Below are 16,896 nucleotides of genomic sequence, written 5' to 3'. Positions count from 1 at the left end.
ATCAGCTAGATAGCTTATCTAAAGATTGCCAACACCTGCAAATCCATCGGCATATCAAAGAGAAGAAGAACAGCAATTATAGAAAGAGAAAAACAACCACTTTCTGAAAGGTAGGACTGGCAGAGAAGTGAATCCAAAGCGACAGGAAGATAGACCCCGGGGGGAGGGGCCGGCTCCCGGCAAGCAGCGGAGCAAAGGAGCACAAAATCAGGACTTTTAAGTCTGTTCTGCTGAGGGACAATACTCCAGAGGCTAAACCGGCGAGAAGCCCACATGGGGACAGTGTGGCCTCAGGTCCCGCAGGGTCACAGAAGGATCGGGGGTGCCTGAGTGTCGCAGAGCTTGCCGGAATTAGAATGGGAAAGCTGGCTACAGAGACAGAGCCGACAGTAAGATCACAGCTCTGGGTTACCTTGAAACAGCCGCAGGCTCAGTGAGCTCGGAGCGCGGCCAGAGGTCAGGCAGACGGGAGTTACTGGTCGCTATTCTCTGAGGGCTCACTGAGGAGTGGGGCCCCGGGCTCTCGGCTCCTCCGGGCCGGAGACCAGGAAGCCGCCATTTGTATTCCCATCCTCTGGAACTGTACAGAAAGCGCTCAGGAACAAAAGCTCTTGAAAGCAAACCCAAGCGGATTAATCAGCCCGGCCCCTGGTAAGGGCGGTGCAATACTGCCTGGGGCAAAGACACTTGAGAATCACTACACCAGGCCCCTCCCCCAGAAGATCAACAAGAAATCCAGCCAAGACCAAGTTCACATACCAAGGAGTGCGGTTTCAATACCAAGGAGACCAGCAGAATTCCAGAGGAGGAGAAAGCAAATCACAGAACTCATGCCTTTCTCCCTGTAATTTTTTAGTCTTGCAGTTAATTTAATTTTTTTCTTTCTCATTTTTTTTCTCTTCTTCTGCTAAAATTTATTTTAACTTTTACCCTTTTCTTTTTTAACTAGTTTACCTAATATATATATTTTTTCTTTTTATACATTTCTTTATTCGTTTTCTTTTTTAATTCTTTTTTTTTCTTTGTTTCTTTTTGAACCTCTTTTTATACCCTTTCCCCCCCTCACAGTTTGGGATCTCTTCTGATTTGGTTAAAGCATATTTTCCTGGGGTTGTTGCCACCCTTTTAGTATTTCAATTGCTTCTTCATATACTCTTATCTGGACAAAAAGACAAGGTAGAAACATTCACCAGAAAAAAAGAACAAGAGGCAGTACTGAAGGCTAGGGACCTAATCAATACAGACATTGGTAATATGTCAGATCTAGAGTTCAGAATGACAATTCTCAGGGTTCTAGCCTGGCTCCAAAAAGGCATGGAAGATATTAGAGAAACCCTCTAGGGAGATATAAAAGCCCTTTCTGGAGAAATAAAAGAACTACAATCTAACCAAGTTGAAATCAAAAAAGCTATTAATGAGGTGCAATCAAAAATGGAGGCTCTCACTGCTAGGATAAATGAGGCAGAAGAAAGAATTAGCGATATAGAAGACCAAATGACAGAGAATAAAGAAGTCAAGCAAAAGATGGACAAACAGCTACTGGATGAAGAGGGGAGAATTCGAGAGATAAGCGACACCATAAGACGAAACAACATTAGAATAATTGGGATTCCAGAAGAAGAAGAAAGAGAGAGGGGAGCAGAAGGTATACTGGAGAGAATTATTGGGGAGAATTTCCCCAATATGGCAAAGGGAATGAGCATCAAAATTCAGGAGGTTCAGAGAATGCCCCTCAAAATTAATAAGAATAGGCCCACACCCTGTCACATAATAGTAAACTTTACAAGTCTCAGTGACAAAGAGAAAATCCTGAAAGCAGCCCGGGAAAAGAAGTCTGTAACATAAATGGTAAAAATATTAGATTGGCAGCTGACTTATCCACAGAGACCTGGCAAGCCAGAAAGAGCTGGCATGATATTTTCAGAGCACTAAATGAAAAAACATGCACCAAGAATACTATATCCAGCTAGGCTATCATTGAAAATAGAAGGAGATATTAAAAGCTTCCAGGACAAACAAAAACTGAAAGAATTTGCAAACACCAAACCAGCTCCACAGGAAGTATTGAAAGGGGTCCTCTAAGCAAAGAGAGAGCCTACAAGTGGTAGATCAGTAAGGAACAGAGACAATATACAGTAACAGTCACCTTACAGGCAATACAATGGCACTAAATTCATATCTCTCAATTGTTACCCTGAATGTTAATGGGCTAAATGCCCCTGTCAAAAGACACAGGGTATCAGAATGGATAAAAAAACAAAACCCATCTATATGTTGCCCCCAAGAAACTCATTTTAAGCCCGAAGACACCTCCAGATTTAAAGTGAGGGGGTGGAAAAGAATTTACCATGCTAATGGACATCAGAAGAAAGCAGGAGTGGCGAACCTTGTATCAGATCAATTAGATTTTAAGCCAAAGACTATAAGAAAAGATGAGGAAGGACACTATATCATACTCAAAGGGTCTGTCCAACAAGAAGATCTAACAATTTTAAATATCTATGCCCCCAACGTGGGAGCAGCCAACTATATAAACCACTTACTAACAAAATCAAAGAAACACATTAACAATAATACAATAAAAGTAAGGGACTTTAACACTCCCCTCACTGAAATGGACAGATCACCTAAGCAGAAGATCAACAAGGAAATAAAGGCCTTAAATGACACACTGGACCAGATGCACATCACAGATATATTCAGAACATTTCATCCCAAAACAACAGAATACACATTCTTCTCTAGTGCACATGGAACATTCTCCAGAATAGATCACATCCTTGGTCCTAAATCAGGACTCGACCGGTACAAAAGATTGGGATCATTCCCTGCATATTTTCAGACCACAATGCTCTGAAGCTAGAACTCAATCACAAGAGGAAGTTTGGAAAGAACCCAAATACATGGAGACTAAACAGCATCCTTCTAAAGAATGAATGGGTCAACCGGGAAAATAAAGAAGAATTGAAAAAAATCATGGAAACAAATGATAATGAAAATACAACGGTTCAAAATCTGTGGGACACAACAAAGGCAGTCTTGAGAGGAAAATATATAGTGGTATAAGCCTTTCTCAAGAAACAAGAAAGGTCTCAGGTACAGAACCTAACCCTACACCTAAAGGAGCTGGAGAAAGAACAAGAAAGAAACTCTAAGCCCAGCAGGAGAAGAGAAATCATAAAGATTAGAGAAGAAATCAATGAAATAGAAACCAAAAAAACAATAGAACAAATCAACAAAACAAGGAGCTGGTTCTTTGAAAGAATTAATAAAATTGGTAAGCCCCTGGCCGGGCTTATCAAAAAGAAAAGAGAAAGGACCCAAATAAATAAAATCATGAATGAAAGAGGAGATATCACAACTAAAACAAAAGAAATACAAATTATTATAAGAACATACTATGAGCAAATCTACACCAACAAATTTGACAATCTGGAAGAAATGGATGCATTCCTAGAAACATATAAACTACCCCAAGTGAACCAGGAACAAATAGAAAGCCTGAACAGACACATAACCAGTAAGTAGATTGAAACAGTCATTAAAAATCTCCAAACAACAAAAGCCCAGGGCCAGATGGCTTCCCAGGGGAATTCTACCAAACATTTAAAGAGGAAATAATTCCTATTCTCCTGAAACTGTTCCAAAAAATAGAAATGGAAGGAAAACTTCCAAACTCATTTTATGAGGCCAGCATCACCTTGATCCCAAAACCATACAAGAATCCCATCAAAAAAGAGAGCTATAGACCAATATCCTTGATAAACACAGATGTGAAAATTCTCACCAAAATAATAGCCAATAGGATTCAACAGTACATTAAAAGGATTATTCATCAAGTGGGATTTATTCCAGGGATGCAAGGTTGGTTCAACATCTGCAAATCAGTCAATGTGATACAACACATCAATAAAAGAAAGAGCAAGAACCATATGATACTCTCAATAGAAGCTGAAAAAGCATTTGACAAAGTACAGCATCCCTTCCTGATCAAAACTCTTCAAAGTTTAGGGATAGAGGGCTCATACCTCAATATCATCAAAGCCATCTATGAAAATCCCACCGCAAATATCATTCTCAATGGAGAAAAACTGAAAGCTTTTCCGCTAAGGTCAGGAACATGGCAGGGATGTCCATTATCACCACTGCTATTCAACATAGTACTAGAGGTCCTAGCCTCAGCAATCAGACAACAAAAGGAAATTAAAGGCATCCAAATCGGCAAAGAAGACGTCAAATTATCACTCTTCGCAGATGATATGATACTATATGTGGAAAACCCAAAAGACTCCACTCCAAAACTGCTAGAACTTATACAGGAATTGAGTAAAGTGTCAGGATATAAAATCAATGCGCAGAAATCAGTTGCATTTCTCTACACCAACAGCAAGACAGAAGAAAGAGATATTAAGGAGTCAATCCCATTTACAATTGCATCCAAAACCATAAGATACCTAGGAATAAACCTAACCAAAGAGACACAGAATCTATACTCAGAAAACTATAAAGTACTCATGAAAGAAATTGAGGAAGACACAAAGAAATGGAAAAATGTTCCATGCTCCTGGATTGGAAGAGTAAATATTGTGAAAATGTCTATGCTACCTAAAGCAATCTACACATTTAATGCAATTCCTATCAAAGTACCACCCATATTTTTCAAAGAAATGGAACAAATAATTCTAAAATGTATATCGAACCAGAAAAGACCTCGAATAGCCAAAGGGATATTGAAAAAGAAACCAAGGTTGGTGGCATCACAATTCTGGACTTCAAGCTCTATTACAAAGCTGTCATCATCAAGACAGCATGGTACTGGCACAAAAACAGACACATAGATCAATGGAACAGAATAGAGAGCCCAGAAATAGACCTTCAAATCTATGGTCAACTAATCTTCTACAAAGTAGGAAAGAATGTCCAATGGAAAAAAGACAGCCTCTTCAATAAATGGTGCTGGGAAAACTGGACAGCCACATGCAGAAAAATGAAATTGGACCATTTCCTTACACCACACACGAAAATAGACTCAAAATGGATGAAGGACCTCAATGTGCGAAAGAATCCATCAAAATCCTTGAAGAGAACACAGGCAGCAACCTCTTCGACTTCAGCCGCTGCAACATCTTCTTTGGAAGAGCGCCAAAGGCAAGGGAAGCAAGGGCAAAAAGGAACTATTGGGATTTCATCAAGATCAAAAGCTTTTGCACAGCAAAGGAAACAGTTAACAAAATCAAAAGACAACTGACAGAATGGGAGAAGATATTTGCAAACGACATATCAGATAAAGGACTAGTGTCCAGAATCTATAAAGAACTTAGCAAACTCAACACCCAAAGAACAAATAATCCAATCAAGAAATGGGCAGAGGACATGAACAGACATTTCTGCAAAGAAGACATCCAGATGGCGAACAGACACATGAAAAAGTGCTCCATATCACTCGGCATCAGGGAAATACAAATCAAAACCACAATGAGATATCACCTCACACCAGTCAAAATGGCTAAAATCAATAATGACAGATGCTGGCGAGGATGAGGAGAAAGGGGAACCCTCCTACATTGTTGGTGGGAATGCTAGCTGGTGCAGCCACTCTGGAAAACAGCATGGAGGTTCCTCAAAATGTTGAAAATAGAACTGCCCTATGACCCAGCAATTGCACTATTGGGTATTTACCCTAAAGATACAAACGTAGTGATCCAAAGGGGCACGTGCACCCGAATGTTTATAGCAGCAATGTCCACAATAGCCAAACTATGGAAAGAACCTAGATGTCCATCCACAGATGAATGGATAAAGAAGATATGGTATTTATACACAATGGAATACTATGCAGCCATCAAAAGAAATGAAATCTTGCCATTTGCGACAACATGGATGGAACTAGAGCGTATCATGCTTAGTGAAATAAGTCAAGCGGAGAAAGACAACTATCATATGATCTCCCTGATATGAGGAAGTGGTGATGCAACATGGGGGCTTAAGTGGGTAGGAGAAGAATCAATGAAACAAGATGGGATTGGGAGGGAGACAAACCATAAGTGACTCTTAATCTCACAAAACAAACTGAGGGTTGCTGGGGGGAGGGGGCTTGAGGGAAGGGGGGTGGAGTTATGGACACTGTGGGGTGTGTGTGCTTTGGTGAGTGCTGTGGGGTGTGTGGACCTGGCGTTTTACGGACCTGTATCCCTGGGGATAAAAATATATGTTTATAAAAAACAAAAAATTAAAAAAAATTGTTTACTTATAGCGGTAGTATTGATTGGGGAAAGGGGATTACTTTGAAGTTTATGTCTATATGAATATTATAAATATAAAACGGAATAAACTAGACTCAACTAAACTAAAATTAAAAAAAAAGAAATAAAAAAATAGAAATGCAAAAGGAAAACACATGTGTATATATCAAAACGTTCAGGTTAGAAGGTTATTATGGACTTTGATATACTGGACAGGTCACTGTGATGGTAAATAGGTTAAAAATTTGTCTATATAAAAAAAATGAACCAGAATAGTGGGAACGTGTTAAAAATAAAAGTTGTCCTATGAAGTAGTGTTGGTTTTTCTCTTGCAGTCTTTTTTATTTCCCCTTGGTTAGTTTTCTGGGGGATGGTCCCGCCACATGGATTTTCAGTCAATGATGTTACCTGAGTTAAGTCCTCCCACCCCCTTCAAGGGAGTGGGCTCTGAGAAACTGTTTTTTTTTTTAGGCTTTTGTTCTCTGGCTCTATTTATGTTTGTTCACTTTTTTTTTTCTCTCACCTTGACCGCTTTTGATGGTTTTTGTAGTTTTAGGGGAAAAAAAAACTGCACCCTGACTTCCCTCTCAGAGAGAAGCCTCAATCTGGCTGCAAAGCCCAAATAAGTTCCCCGTTGGCCGCTCGCAGTGGAGGTTCTGAGTCACAGTCCCTGGGGATCTTCTGTTTGTACCCAAAACCATGGCAGTGGCAGCTGTCTGGGAGCTCCAGACCACCACCAGAGAGGTTCCAAGCAGCCATTGCACACTGAGATTTTCCCACCTGCCCGGGCTGGGAGTGCCTGATCTTTCTGGGTCTAAGAGTGCCCAGCTTGCTCGCACCTCTTTCAGAGGAGACTGTGGGTTGCGCATGCATTTCAGGCTCTGAGAACGGGGCGCAGGTCCTAAAGCACCAGGCTGGGCCTTCGCGCACCTCTCTCGGGGGAGAGTTTGGGGCCTGCGTCTTAGGCTCTGAAACAAAGGCACGGGTCAAAGAGTGCTGGCTGGGCCTTTGTACCTCTCTCAGGGGAGGATGAGGGGTGCACGTATCTCAGGCTCTGTAGCAGGGCTCACGCGTTCTGCCATCCGGTGTGGCTCCCATCCCCACACAGGAGCCAAAACCCATGCATTCTTGGGCATGCTGAAGGCTTAGGGACCAAGACCTGGTTTCTCTGCCACACTCTCTCTGACTCAGCGCCAGGTGAGGCTGTCCTGTGTCCAGGGATTTAAGCCCCTGTCCCTAGTCGCCACTATTCCCACAATCTCCCCCCCGTCATCCTTTGCTCTTTTTGAGTGCTTTCAACCAGACTCCAAGTTAATGCTGGTCCCCAGACGCAGGGCACTCTCAGATTGGGGTATTACTTTCCAACCAGTTGCCTCTGGTGGCTCCCTCCCCCTTTTGTTTATCTTCTGATATCAGTCCTATGTTCCCACTCCGCTTTACCTGCCCACTGGCGTCTTCTGCCCCTGTAGAGATCCAGACGTATATAATTCTGATCTCAGGCTGATTTCATGGGTGATCGGAGTTCTTTGGTATGTAATCGCTCACTTTAGTGTACAAGTTGAAAAGGCGCCTCCTCCTAATTCCCCACCATCTTGTCCCCCCCAGAATACAAAAATTCTGAATAAAATACTGCCAAATTGAATTCAACGGTACATTAAAAAAAATATTCTCCACAACCAAGTGGGATTTTTTACTGGGATGCAGAGATGGTTCATATTAAAAAATCAAATATGTGTACATTACATTGATAAAAGAAAAAAATTAAAAACATATAATCTTGTTAACAGACGCAGGAAAAGCATTTGGCAATATATAGCCTCCTTTCTTACTTTATTTATCTTTTTTAGATAGAAAGGTGAAGGGAGAGAGAGAATCTTTTAAAACCTTTTTTTTTCCAAAAAACTTATTTATTTATTTGACAGAGAGAGTGAGATCTCAAGAAGGCAGGCAGTGAGAGAGGGGAAGCAGGCTCCCCACTTAGCAGAGAGCCTGATGCAGGGCTTAATTCCAGGACCCTGAGATCATGACCTGAGCTGAAGGCACAGACTTAACCCACTGAGCCACCCAGGCACCCCAGGAGAGAGAGAATCTTAAGCAGGCTCCATGGTTAATGTGAAACCTGATGTGGGGCTCTATCTTTTTATCCTGAGATTATGACCTAAGCCAAAATCAATAGTCAGATTCTTAACTGACTGAGCCACCAAGGCACCCCCAGCATCTTTTCTTGATAAAAACCCTCACCAGACTGGGGTAGATGGAGCATACCTCAACATCATAAAGGCATTATGAAAGACCCACAGCTGATATCATCCTCAATGGAGAAAAAAAATGAGAGCATTTCTGCTATGGTCATGAACATGAAAGGGAAATTCAGTTTCACCATTACTATTTAACAGAAGCCTTAGCCTCTGAAATCAGACAACAAAAAGAAATAAAAGTCATCCAAATTGACAATGAAGAAGTCAAAATTTCACTCCACAGATGACATAATTATGTATGTAGAAAATCTGAAAGACTTCACCAAAAAGTTGCTAGAAATAATACATAAATCTAGCAAAGTTGTAGGTTATAAAAATCAATGTACAGAAATCTGTTACTCCAATCAATACACCAATAGTAAAGCAGCAGAAAAGTATATCAAGAAATTGGATTCATTTGCAATTATACCAAAAACCATAAGATACCTAAAAATAAACCTAACCAAAGAGATAAAAGATCTGCACTCAGAGAACTATAGAACACTTATGAAAGAAACTGAAAAGGACACAAAGAAATGAAAAAGCATTCCATGCTCATGGATTGGGAGAACAAACATTATTAAAATGTCTGTACTAAAAAAAAAAATGTCTGTACTATCCAAACTAATCTACATATTCAATGCAATACCTATCAAAATAGCACCAGCATTTTCCATAGGGCTAGAACAATCTTAAAATTTGTATGGAACCACAAAATAACCTGAATAGCCAAAGCAATTCTGAAAAATAAAAAAATAGGAGGCATCACAATTCCAGATTTCAAACTATAAAACAAAGCTGAAGTTATCAAAACAGTATGACAGTGGCATAGATGAATGGAATTGAATAGAAAACCCAGAAGTGGACCCACAGATATCTGGTCAACTAATTTTTGACAAAACAGCAATGAATATCCAATAGAAAAACAAGAGAGTCTATTCGATAGTGTTGGGAACCTTGGACAGCAACGTGCAAAAGAATAAAACTGGGCCTCTTTCTTACACCATAAACAATAATAAATTCAAAATGGATTAAAGACCTAATTGTGAGACAGGAAACCGTCAGAATACTAGTGGGAAACATAGGTTATAACCTCTTCCACATCAGCCCAAAGCAACTTCTAACTAGATTTTTCTCCCAAGGCAAGGGGAACAAAAGCAAAAATTAACAACTGGGATTTCACCAAGATAAAAGGTTCTGTATAGTGAAGGAAACAATAAGTGAAGCTAAAAGGCAGCCTACATAATGGGCAAGATATTTGCAAATGACATACCTGATAAAGGGTTAGTATCCAAAATCTGCAAAGAACTTCTCAAATTCAACACCTTAAAAAAACCATTCAGTTGAAAAATGGACAGAATACATGAATAGACACTTCTCCAAGACATCTAAATGGCATAAAGACACATGTCAAGATGCTCAGCATCAGTCATCATTAAGGAAATACAAATCAAACCATGATGAAATACCACCTACCACCTGTCAGAATGGCTATAATGAACAATACAAGAAACAACACGTTTTGGTGAGGATGTGATGAAAATGGAACTCTCTTGTACTGTTGGTGGAAATGTAAACTGGTGCAGCCACTCTGGAAAGTAGTGTGGAGGAGCCTCAAAAATTATAGACTAGAACTACCCTATGATCCAGCAATTGCACTACAATGTATTTATCCAAAGGATATGAAAATACTAAAAGGGGTACATATTCACCCTGATGTTTATAGCATTGTTATTAACAATAGTCAAATTACAGAAAGATCCCAAATGTCCATCAGCTGATGAATGGATAAAGAAGATGTGGTACATACAATGGAATAATATTCATTCATAAATAATAATGGTATCTTGCCATTTACAAAGACAGGGATAGAGCTAGAGTATAATGCTAAGTGAAATACATCAGTGAAAAAAGACAAATACCACATGATCTCACTATACATGGAATTTAAGTAAGAAGATAGATGAACACATGGTTAAAGGGGGAAAAAAAGAAAGGGAAAAAGCCATAAGTGACTTTTAGTAACAGACAGAAAACAGGGTTGATGGAAGGAGGTGGGTGGGGAATAGGCAAGATGGGTGATGGCTATTAAAGAAGGCATTTTTTTGTAATGAGCTTTGGGCATTGTGCATAACTGATGAATCACTGAATTCTATTCCAGAAACCATTGTTGCACTCTATATTAACTAATCAAATTTTAAATAAAAAATGAAATAGTAAAAGAAAGGAGAGAAAGAAAGAAAGATTCCAGAAATGATGGTTTTTTAAGTTCTTCAAATCCTTAAGAAGTTCAGTAAATGTTGAAAAGCACTGATTTAGTAGCAGTGGGCAAATATCAGAATAGTAAAACTAGAAGCAGGGATAGTACAGGTAGTACCTGCAATAGTACAGGCAAGACTAATGAGGCTATGGACAAAGGTAAATAGCTGGAGAGCTAGAGAATTGTGGGGTAACTGGGGTGTTAAAACTCATATAGGGTTTGGTAATAGACTGCATGAGAGTGAGGGAGTGGGTGATATGGATGACTCTCAGGTTTCTGTCTTGGAGTTTGAGCGGATGGAGGTGCAATGCAACAAGATAGAAACCACAGATAGAGAAACAAATTTGGAATAATACTGCAATTTTAGGTCAAAGGTATAGGTAAAGAGAAGAGTGACCTAAAGTTGTTATTCTTTAATATCAGTTCCCAGACTTTAGTGTACAAAAAAAAAATTACCTGAGGAGTCTGTTAAAATACAAATTCCTATTGTCTCCCCAATTTCCATTTAGGAAGAATTGGAATGGGGCCCAATGATCTGCTTTTTTTTTTTCTTTTTAAAAATAGCTCCAGTACAAGCTCCTGGGTGGCTCATTCAATTAAGCTTCTGACAATTGATTTCAGCTCTGGTCATGATCTCAGGGTTGTGAGATTGAGTCCCATGTCAGGTTCCACACTTAGCATGGAGTCTGCTTAAGATTCTCTCTCCCTCTGCCTCTGCCCATTGGTGCTCCCCCTTTCTTTCTCTAAAAATAAACAAATAAAAGCTATAAACAGCCCCAATACAGTATGTAAACTTCTTAAAAATGTACTGAGAAACATTTAAAAATAAAGCTGAAAGCTAATTGAAAATTGCACTATAAGTCTATTTCATGCCTATAAATTGACAGCTACTAAGTGACTTAAAAAAAAGTTTGATCTTGATAGAAATTTAATAATTTTTTACACAGCTTTGTAAAAGGTTCACTGCAATGAGAAATGATTTTAATGCAAAATTGAAATTGTAAGAGCCCCTGTGTTAGTGATTGCAAGTTAATCTAGATATCAATTAACTTTAATGAAATACTTCAATTGTTATAATTAAAAATAACCAATGTATATGGAAGTATAGGCAGATCCATCTCAGTAAACATCTTTTGTATCATCACTGCACATTCATTCCATCTTGAGGAATTTCAGAATCTCTTTGTTCTCCTTTGCCTTGTGAAACATTTCAAAATCCTAAAAGGAATTAAGATTAACTTGTAATATCAGTGCTATTATTTCCACTTATGAAATCATTAAATTCAAGTGTCTAGGTAAGTTTGTTAATTATCTTGTCTGGGCCTTTGCAAACATCTTCCAGCTAAGTTAGATAAAGAAAATTCCCCTTGATATCAGTCATTTCATACTATAATGTATGATGAACAATACTGTGTATCTCAAAACAAATAGCATGATATTCTTTCCTTTTATGATATATATATATTTTTCATAATGAAGCACACATTGCCTTATCTTCAGGAACATAATTAAGTTATTGTATAAATGAAGAAATCTGGCCCTCACAACCCATAAATGTATTGTTTCCCCATGTATATGACCTTAAGACATGAAATGAAAACAAAATAAAAATGGACATTTACTCTTACTCCACAATATTCTTGGCCATTGAATATCTGAGGTGGTAGTGCCTTAGGGGTGGAAACTTTCATCCTCATTTCTTGAAGTACTTTCAAACTGACAGAAATATCTATTAATTCATACTTTATTTTGTAAATATCTAAAATTCTGGTAACTTCTTCTTGTCTCTGCTTCACCTACATAGGCAAAAATAGGGAGAGATAGAATGATGTTATTAACTGCTCCTAATGGTTTATGTTTTATTTTGTCCATTCATTATGCTATGGAAGAGGAATAGCTTTTAATGCTGTGATGTTTCTTTGAGGAGCAAAAATTAGGTAATTTTCTTTTGATAAACACATACACACATATTTAGTATATATGTAATATGTAAATATGTTTAATGTGTATATGAAGAAATATAGTAAGTTTTCAGTAGGAACTTGAAATCTCTAATGGGCTATAAATATTTGCTATATTGATTTCATACTGTACACGAAGTGGTATGACATCTGCTAACAGTTGAAGCACGCTTTTCAACTCATTACTACATTAATTTATGCTAATATCTATGGTAGCTCTGTATAGGAAATGGACATGATACCAGTTTTATACCTTTGAAAGAACATACTACATGTTCTAAACCATAATCAGAGACAATGCCTAAGTACAGAGATAAAATCCACAGAGTAAGAAAATAAAGTATATCAGACAATTAAGATTTATAAATAATGTAAGTGAATGAAAGTCATCAGTTCTTCCTATATCCTCTCAGATGAACTGTAATATTTGTAGTAATATCCTCACATTGTCTTTTCCTCTGAAACACTACTGCTAAAGTAAAATTGTAATAATTGGTTATCTTTTAAGTATATTTTATAACTTCATTTTTTGTTAATCACTAAAATAAATCTTAAAATTTGAGTTTTCTACATTTTTCACATGATAATCTTAGGCAATTTTGCCACATAAATCTCTGATACTAGAATGAGAAAACGTATCTGAAAGCAATTTGACAAGTACAAACCCCAGCTTATTCAAGTAAAAGTGCATGGCAGAATGCTTTTTGTTTGCTGACTTGAAAATGTAATCCAGCCATGGTTAGAAAACCCTGTCTATTTACAACTGATCGATGAGAGGTTTCTGAAATTCTATTATGCAACATTTTTACTTTCTGAGGCTCATTAGTTTTTAAAATGCAAAAGCATGGTGCATGTGATTTACCACATTTTTATAATGTTTTTCCAAAACTTTTTCAGAGGAACATCATGAAGAGTACAGTTGCGTAGACCAGTACTAGTTTAAATGTGGTTCGTTAGACCAGCAACATCAGCTTTATACCACTCTGAAACTACAGTATCTGGGAGTGATTCCCAGGAATATTTTAACAAGTCTTCCAGATGATTTTTATGTTACAGTTTGAGAAACACAGACCGACAGTTGGGTGAATCTTCTGTTTCATCCATTGTGGTCCTTATTGATTCCAAATTATTCTCTCTTACAGACTTTTAGTACTGTATCTGATAACATAAATCACAATGTTAAAAAATAGTCAAAAGGCCCCAAATTTTCTTTTTAAAAGTGTTTCTTATTATTGTTGTTTCTTAATATCTGGTTGAAACCCCTAATCAAGTTGATAAAGCTTTCTGCAAAAGCAATGTACTCTTTCTAGGCTGAGATCAAATTTCACTGCTCCTTGCATCTATCATGGTGTCTTGACACACAGTAGTGGGATGAATGTTAACCATTCATAATCGATTTCAAATTCTTCAGTTTTTGTGCTTCTCCAAAACCTTGGCAGAATGATGTTCTTAGCCATATAATGGTCCTTCTATAGCTAAGCTGCCTGATGTGATAACCATTAGCCAGCCACATGTGAGTACTGAGCACCTGAAGTGTGGCTAGTCCAAAATAAAATTTTCTGTAACTACAATATACATACTGGATTTTGAGGACTTAATATGAAAATAATATATGCAACATCTCTTTTTATATATTGATTATATGTTGCATGATAACATTTTGTATATTTTGTGTTAAATAAAATATATTAAAATTAATCTCATTTATTTTATGTCACTACTAGAAAATTTAGGATTACATATGTGGCTCACAATGTTGGAAACCACTGTTGTGCAATATTTCCTACAACGTGGCCAAAATAATTCATCAAAACTGTAGTCTAAGACATGCCCGATCTATGCAAATATATGTTCTTCTTAGAAATTACCAGCTTGCCTGGGGTTACCCAGGCTTCTCTGAGGATTTTGGCCATTCACTCAATGGCATTTCCCTCTCCTATCCTAAACAGTGTCCTTTATCTCTTCCATCTCCCATCCTAAACATCCTAAAGAACAGGGTTCTTTATCTCTTCCATTTAAAACAACTGCAGGTGTATTGGAAATACTTAAATTAGCTGAGCTCAGGACCCAGAAACCTCCTAGAGGGGCTAGTTCTTGGAGCACAATCTGGGTGAGGACAATAAGCACCTTCCTTGTTCTCCCCTGCACCTTCCATCCTTGAAAACCTAGAGAGGAGGGAGCTGAAGTGTGAAAGGCAAGGAGGGGATGGTATTGTATTAGAACAATCCTGAAATCCCCAACTAGAGTGTCTTCACTCTAGTCTTGTTTTTTGCTCTCTGACGCCCCTTTCTTTCCACTCACCTCCCTGGATCCAGACACGCTGGTATAATAGATTTTAATGGAGCTCATTATTTCCACTACAAGGTTACTTTGGAGAAGTAACTCAAAATCAGTCACTTCACTACTGTTTCAGGCTGAGCTATGCAAAGCCCCAAACCCTGGCCCTGCCCTTTTCCAAGGCTGTTGCTAAGGGCCATTGGCCTGAACACTTGGGATTGGCTGTGAAACTAGTGCTCTTGTGGCGCAGGAACGTTGCTGCCTGGTGACTGCTGTCCTGGGGGGAGGGGAAGAACTCTGGGGTGTTAAACTCCTATTAAGGCGTCTTTTCTCTCCTCATCTGCTAGGCGCTGGGGAGGATTAGATGGAGAACTAATGGACTCCATGTTCTTATTGCTTTTCCCATCTCCCTGCATGGGAATGGTGGTAAGCATTCGGTTTTGCGTCTGCAAACCTGAGGAACAAAATGACCAAAATACATCGTGATGAGTAAAGAAACAGAAGTAAAACTTGCATTGCCTAAGTTTGTAAGGACAGAGTAAATGGTGCCAGTGCTTACTTGGACAGGAAGGGATCACCAAAGCAACTTTTGATACGTTTTTTCTTAGCCCAGGAAAGTGCCTCCTTTCCCTTTTCGAGGTGCCCCTCCCTTTTCGAGGACAGAGTGCCTTCCTTCTGGGAGTTGACATTTTGGTTTATGTAATAGTGTGTGCAATAGTGGCTGACTCTCTGAGCACTTTCTCCCTCTATCCCATGTAAAAAGATGACCTTGTGCTTTAATGTCCATTTCCTCTTCAATACATTCATAGCTCATTATTCTAGCCTTTATTTTCAAGTAGTTAAAGATAACAATGATATTTATAGGATTTTTTGGATTTGCCAAAAATGAGTAGTGGAAATTGACAGTGAAGGATTAAAAATCCTCAGCACCTGCTTTTGTATGAGGTAAATTTGGATTCCGTGGTTCCACAACTGAATAATTGTGGATCTTTGGCAAATTACTTCTTTCTGAATGTCATTTTCTCAATCATTAGAGTGTGTATGGTGATGCCTACCTAACAGTATCAGGGTGAGGAATAAATGAGTTGAATATGTAACAGTATTTGGCACGTGAACTGGTATGTCAGTAGTTCAGAAAATGATCATTATTATTGATGATAAGTGTCAGACTGCTTGCATGATGTTTGGGAACAAGCACATCAGCATGAATAAGACGAAACATTTACCTTCAGGTTACTTAGCGTGATAATTGATAAGGTGAGGTAAAAGCAATGTAGAGAAATCTAAACCAGGCTAGATGGGTCAAGGCAGTTATCCCTGAAGAAGTGAGAGCTAATCAGAAAACTGAAAGATGTATAGTATGCCAGGAAATTATATGAAGAAATTTTAGGTAGAAGGAATAGTCATGAAGAAATGTAGTAATTGGGGCTTTGGGAGAAAGTTGGAGGAATAGAAACTGAAGAAATAAATAGGAAAAAAACCCCACATGGACCTTCAGGTCTCATGTTAAATTTTTACCCTAAATCTTTTCAAGGCTGTTTTTTGTTCTATAAAAATGTAAAATTACATCTTCACCTTCTCTCTGCAATCCTCCTCCCAGAGGAAACTGCTATTAACAGTTTGATCTGTATCATTTTTTCACAAACATAATTACATCTATTAAGTCAGTTACAAGAGAAAAAGTCACTTATAATAGGAAGTTAAGTAAAAAGACTACTTTTTTAAAAAATATGGAATACTTCATGAATTTGCATGTCACCCTTGCACAGGGGCCATGGTAATCTTCTCTGTATTGTTCCAATTTTAGTGTATATGCTGCTGAAGTATGCACAAGTAAACACCCTTTGAAGTGAGCCTGCCTGGTTTCAAACCCAGATTATACTACTTATAACTGTGTAATATAAGGCATCCTACCTAAC

At 38.3% G+C, this 16,896-nt stretch overlaps 1 protein-coding gene across 2 annotated transcripts; it reads right to left on the bottom strand.

The window, feature by feature from the left end:
* Positions 1-11,687: 11,687 nt before the first annotated feature.
* On the bottom strand, positions 11,688-15,156 carry LOC309855961 (SH3 domain-binding glutamic acid-rich-like protein 3). 2 transcript variants are annotated; one of them, XM_082716543.1, is made up of 3 exons: positions 15,002-15,156; positions 12,362-12,535; positions 11,688-11,957 (listed from the first exon to the last, which is right to left on the bottom strand). In XM_082716543.1, exons 1-3 carry the CDS (start codon positions 15,047-15,049, stop codon positions 11,892-11,894), a joined length of 288 nt encoding a protein of 95 aa, XP_082572669.1. In that variant the 5' UTR covers positions 15,050-15,156; the 3' UTR covers positions 11,688-11,891. The 2 variants fall into 2 exon arrangements, with proteins under 2 accessions (XP_082572669.1, XP_082572670.1); XM_082716544.1 differs by having other exon boundaries at positions 12,368-12,535.
* Positions 15,157-16,896: the final 1,740 nt, after the last annotated feature.

Source organism: Mustela nivalis, assembly GCF_964662115.1.
Source record: "Mustela nivalis genome assembly, chromosome: X".
Lineage (NCBI taxonomy): Eukaryota > Metazoa > Chordata > Mammalia > Carnivora > Mustelidae > Mustela > Mustela nivalis.
Note: the sequence above shows the minus strand (reverse complement) of the source record. Positions and strands in the feature narration are given on the sequence as shown.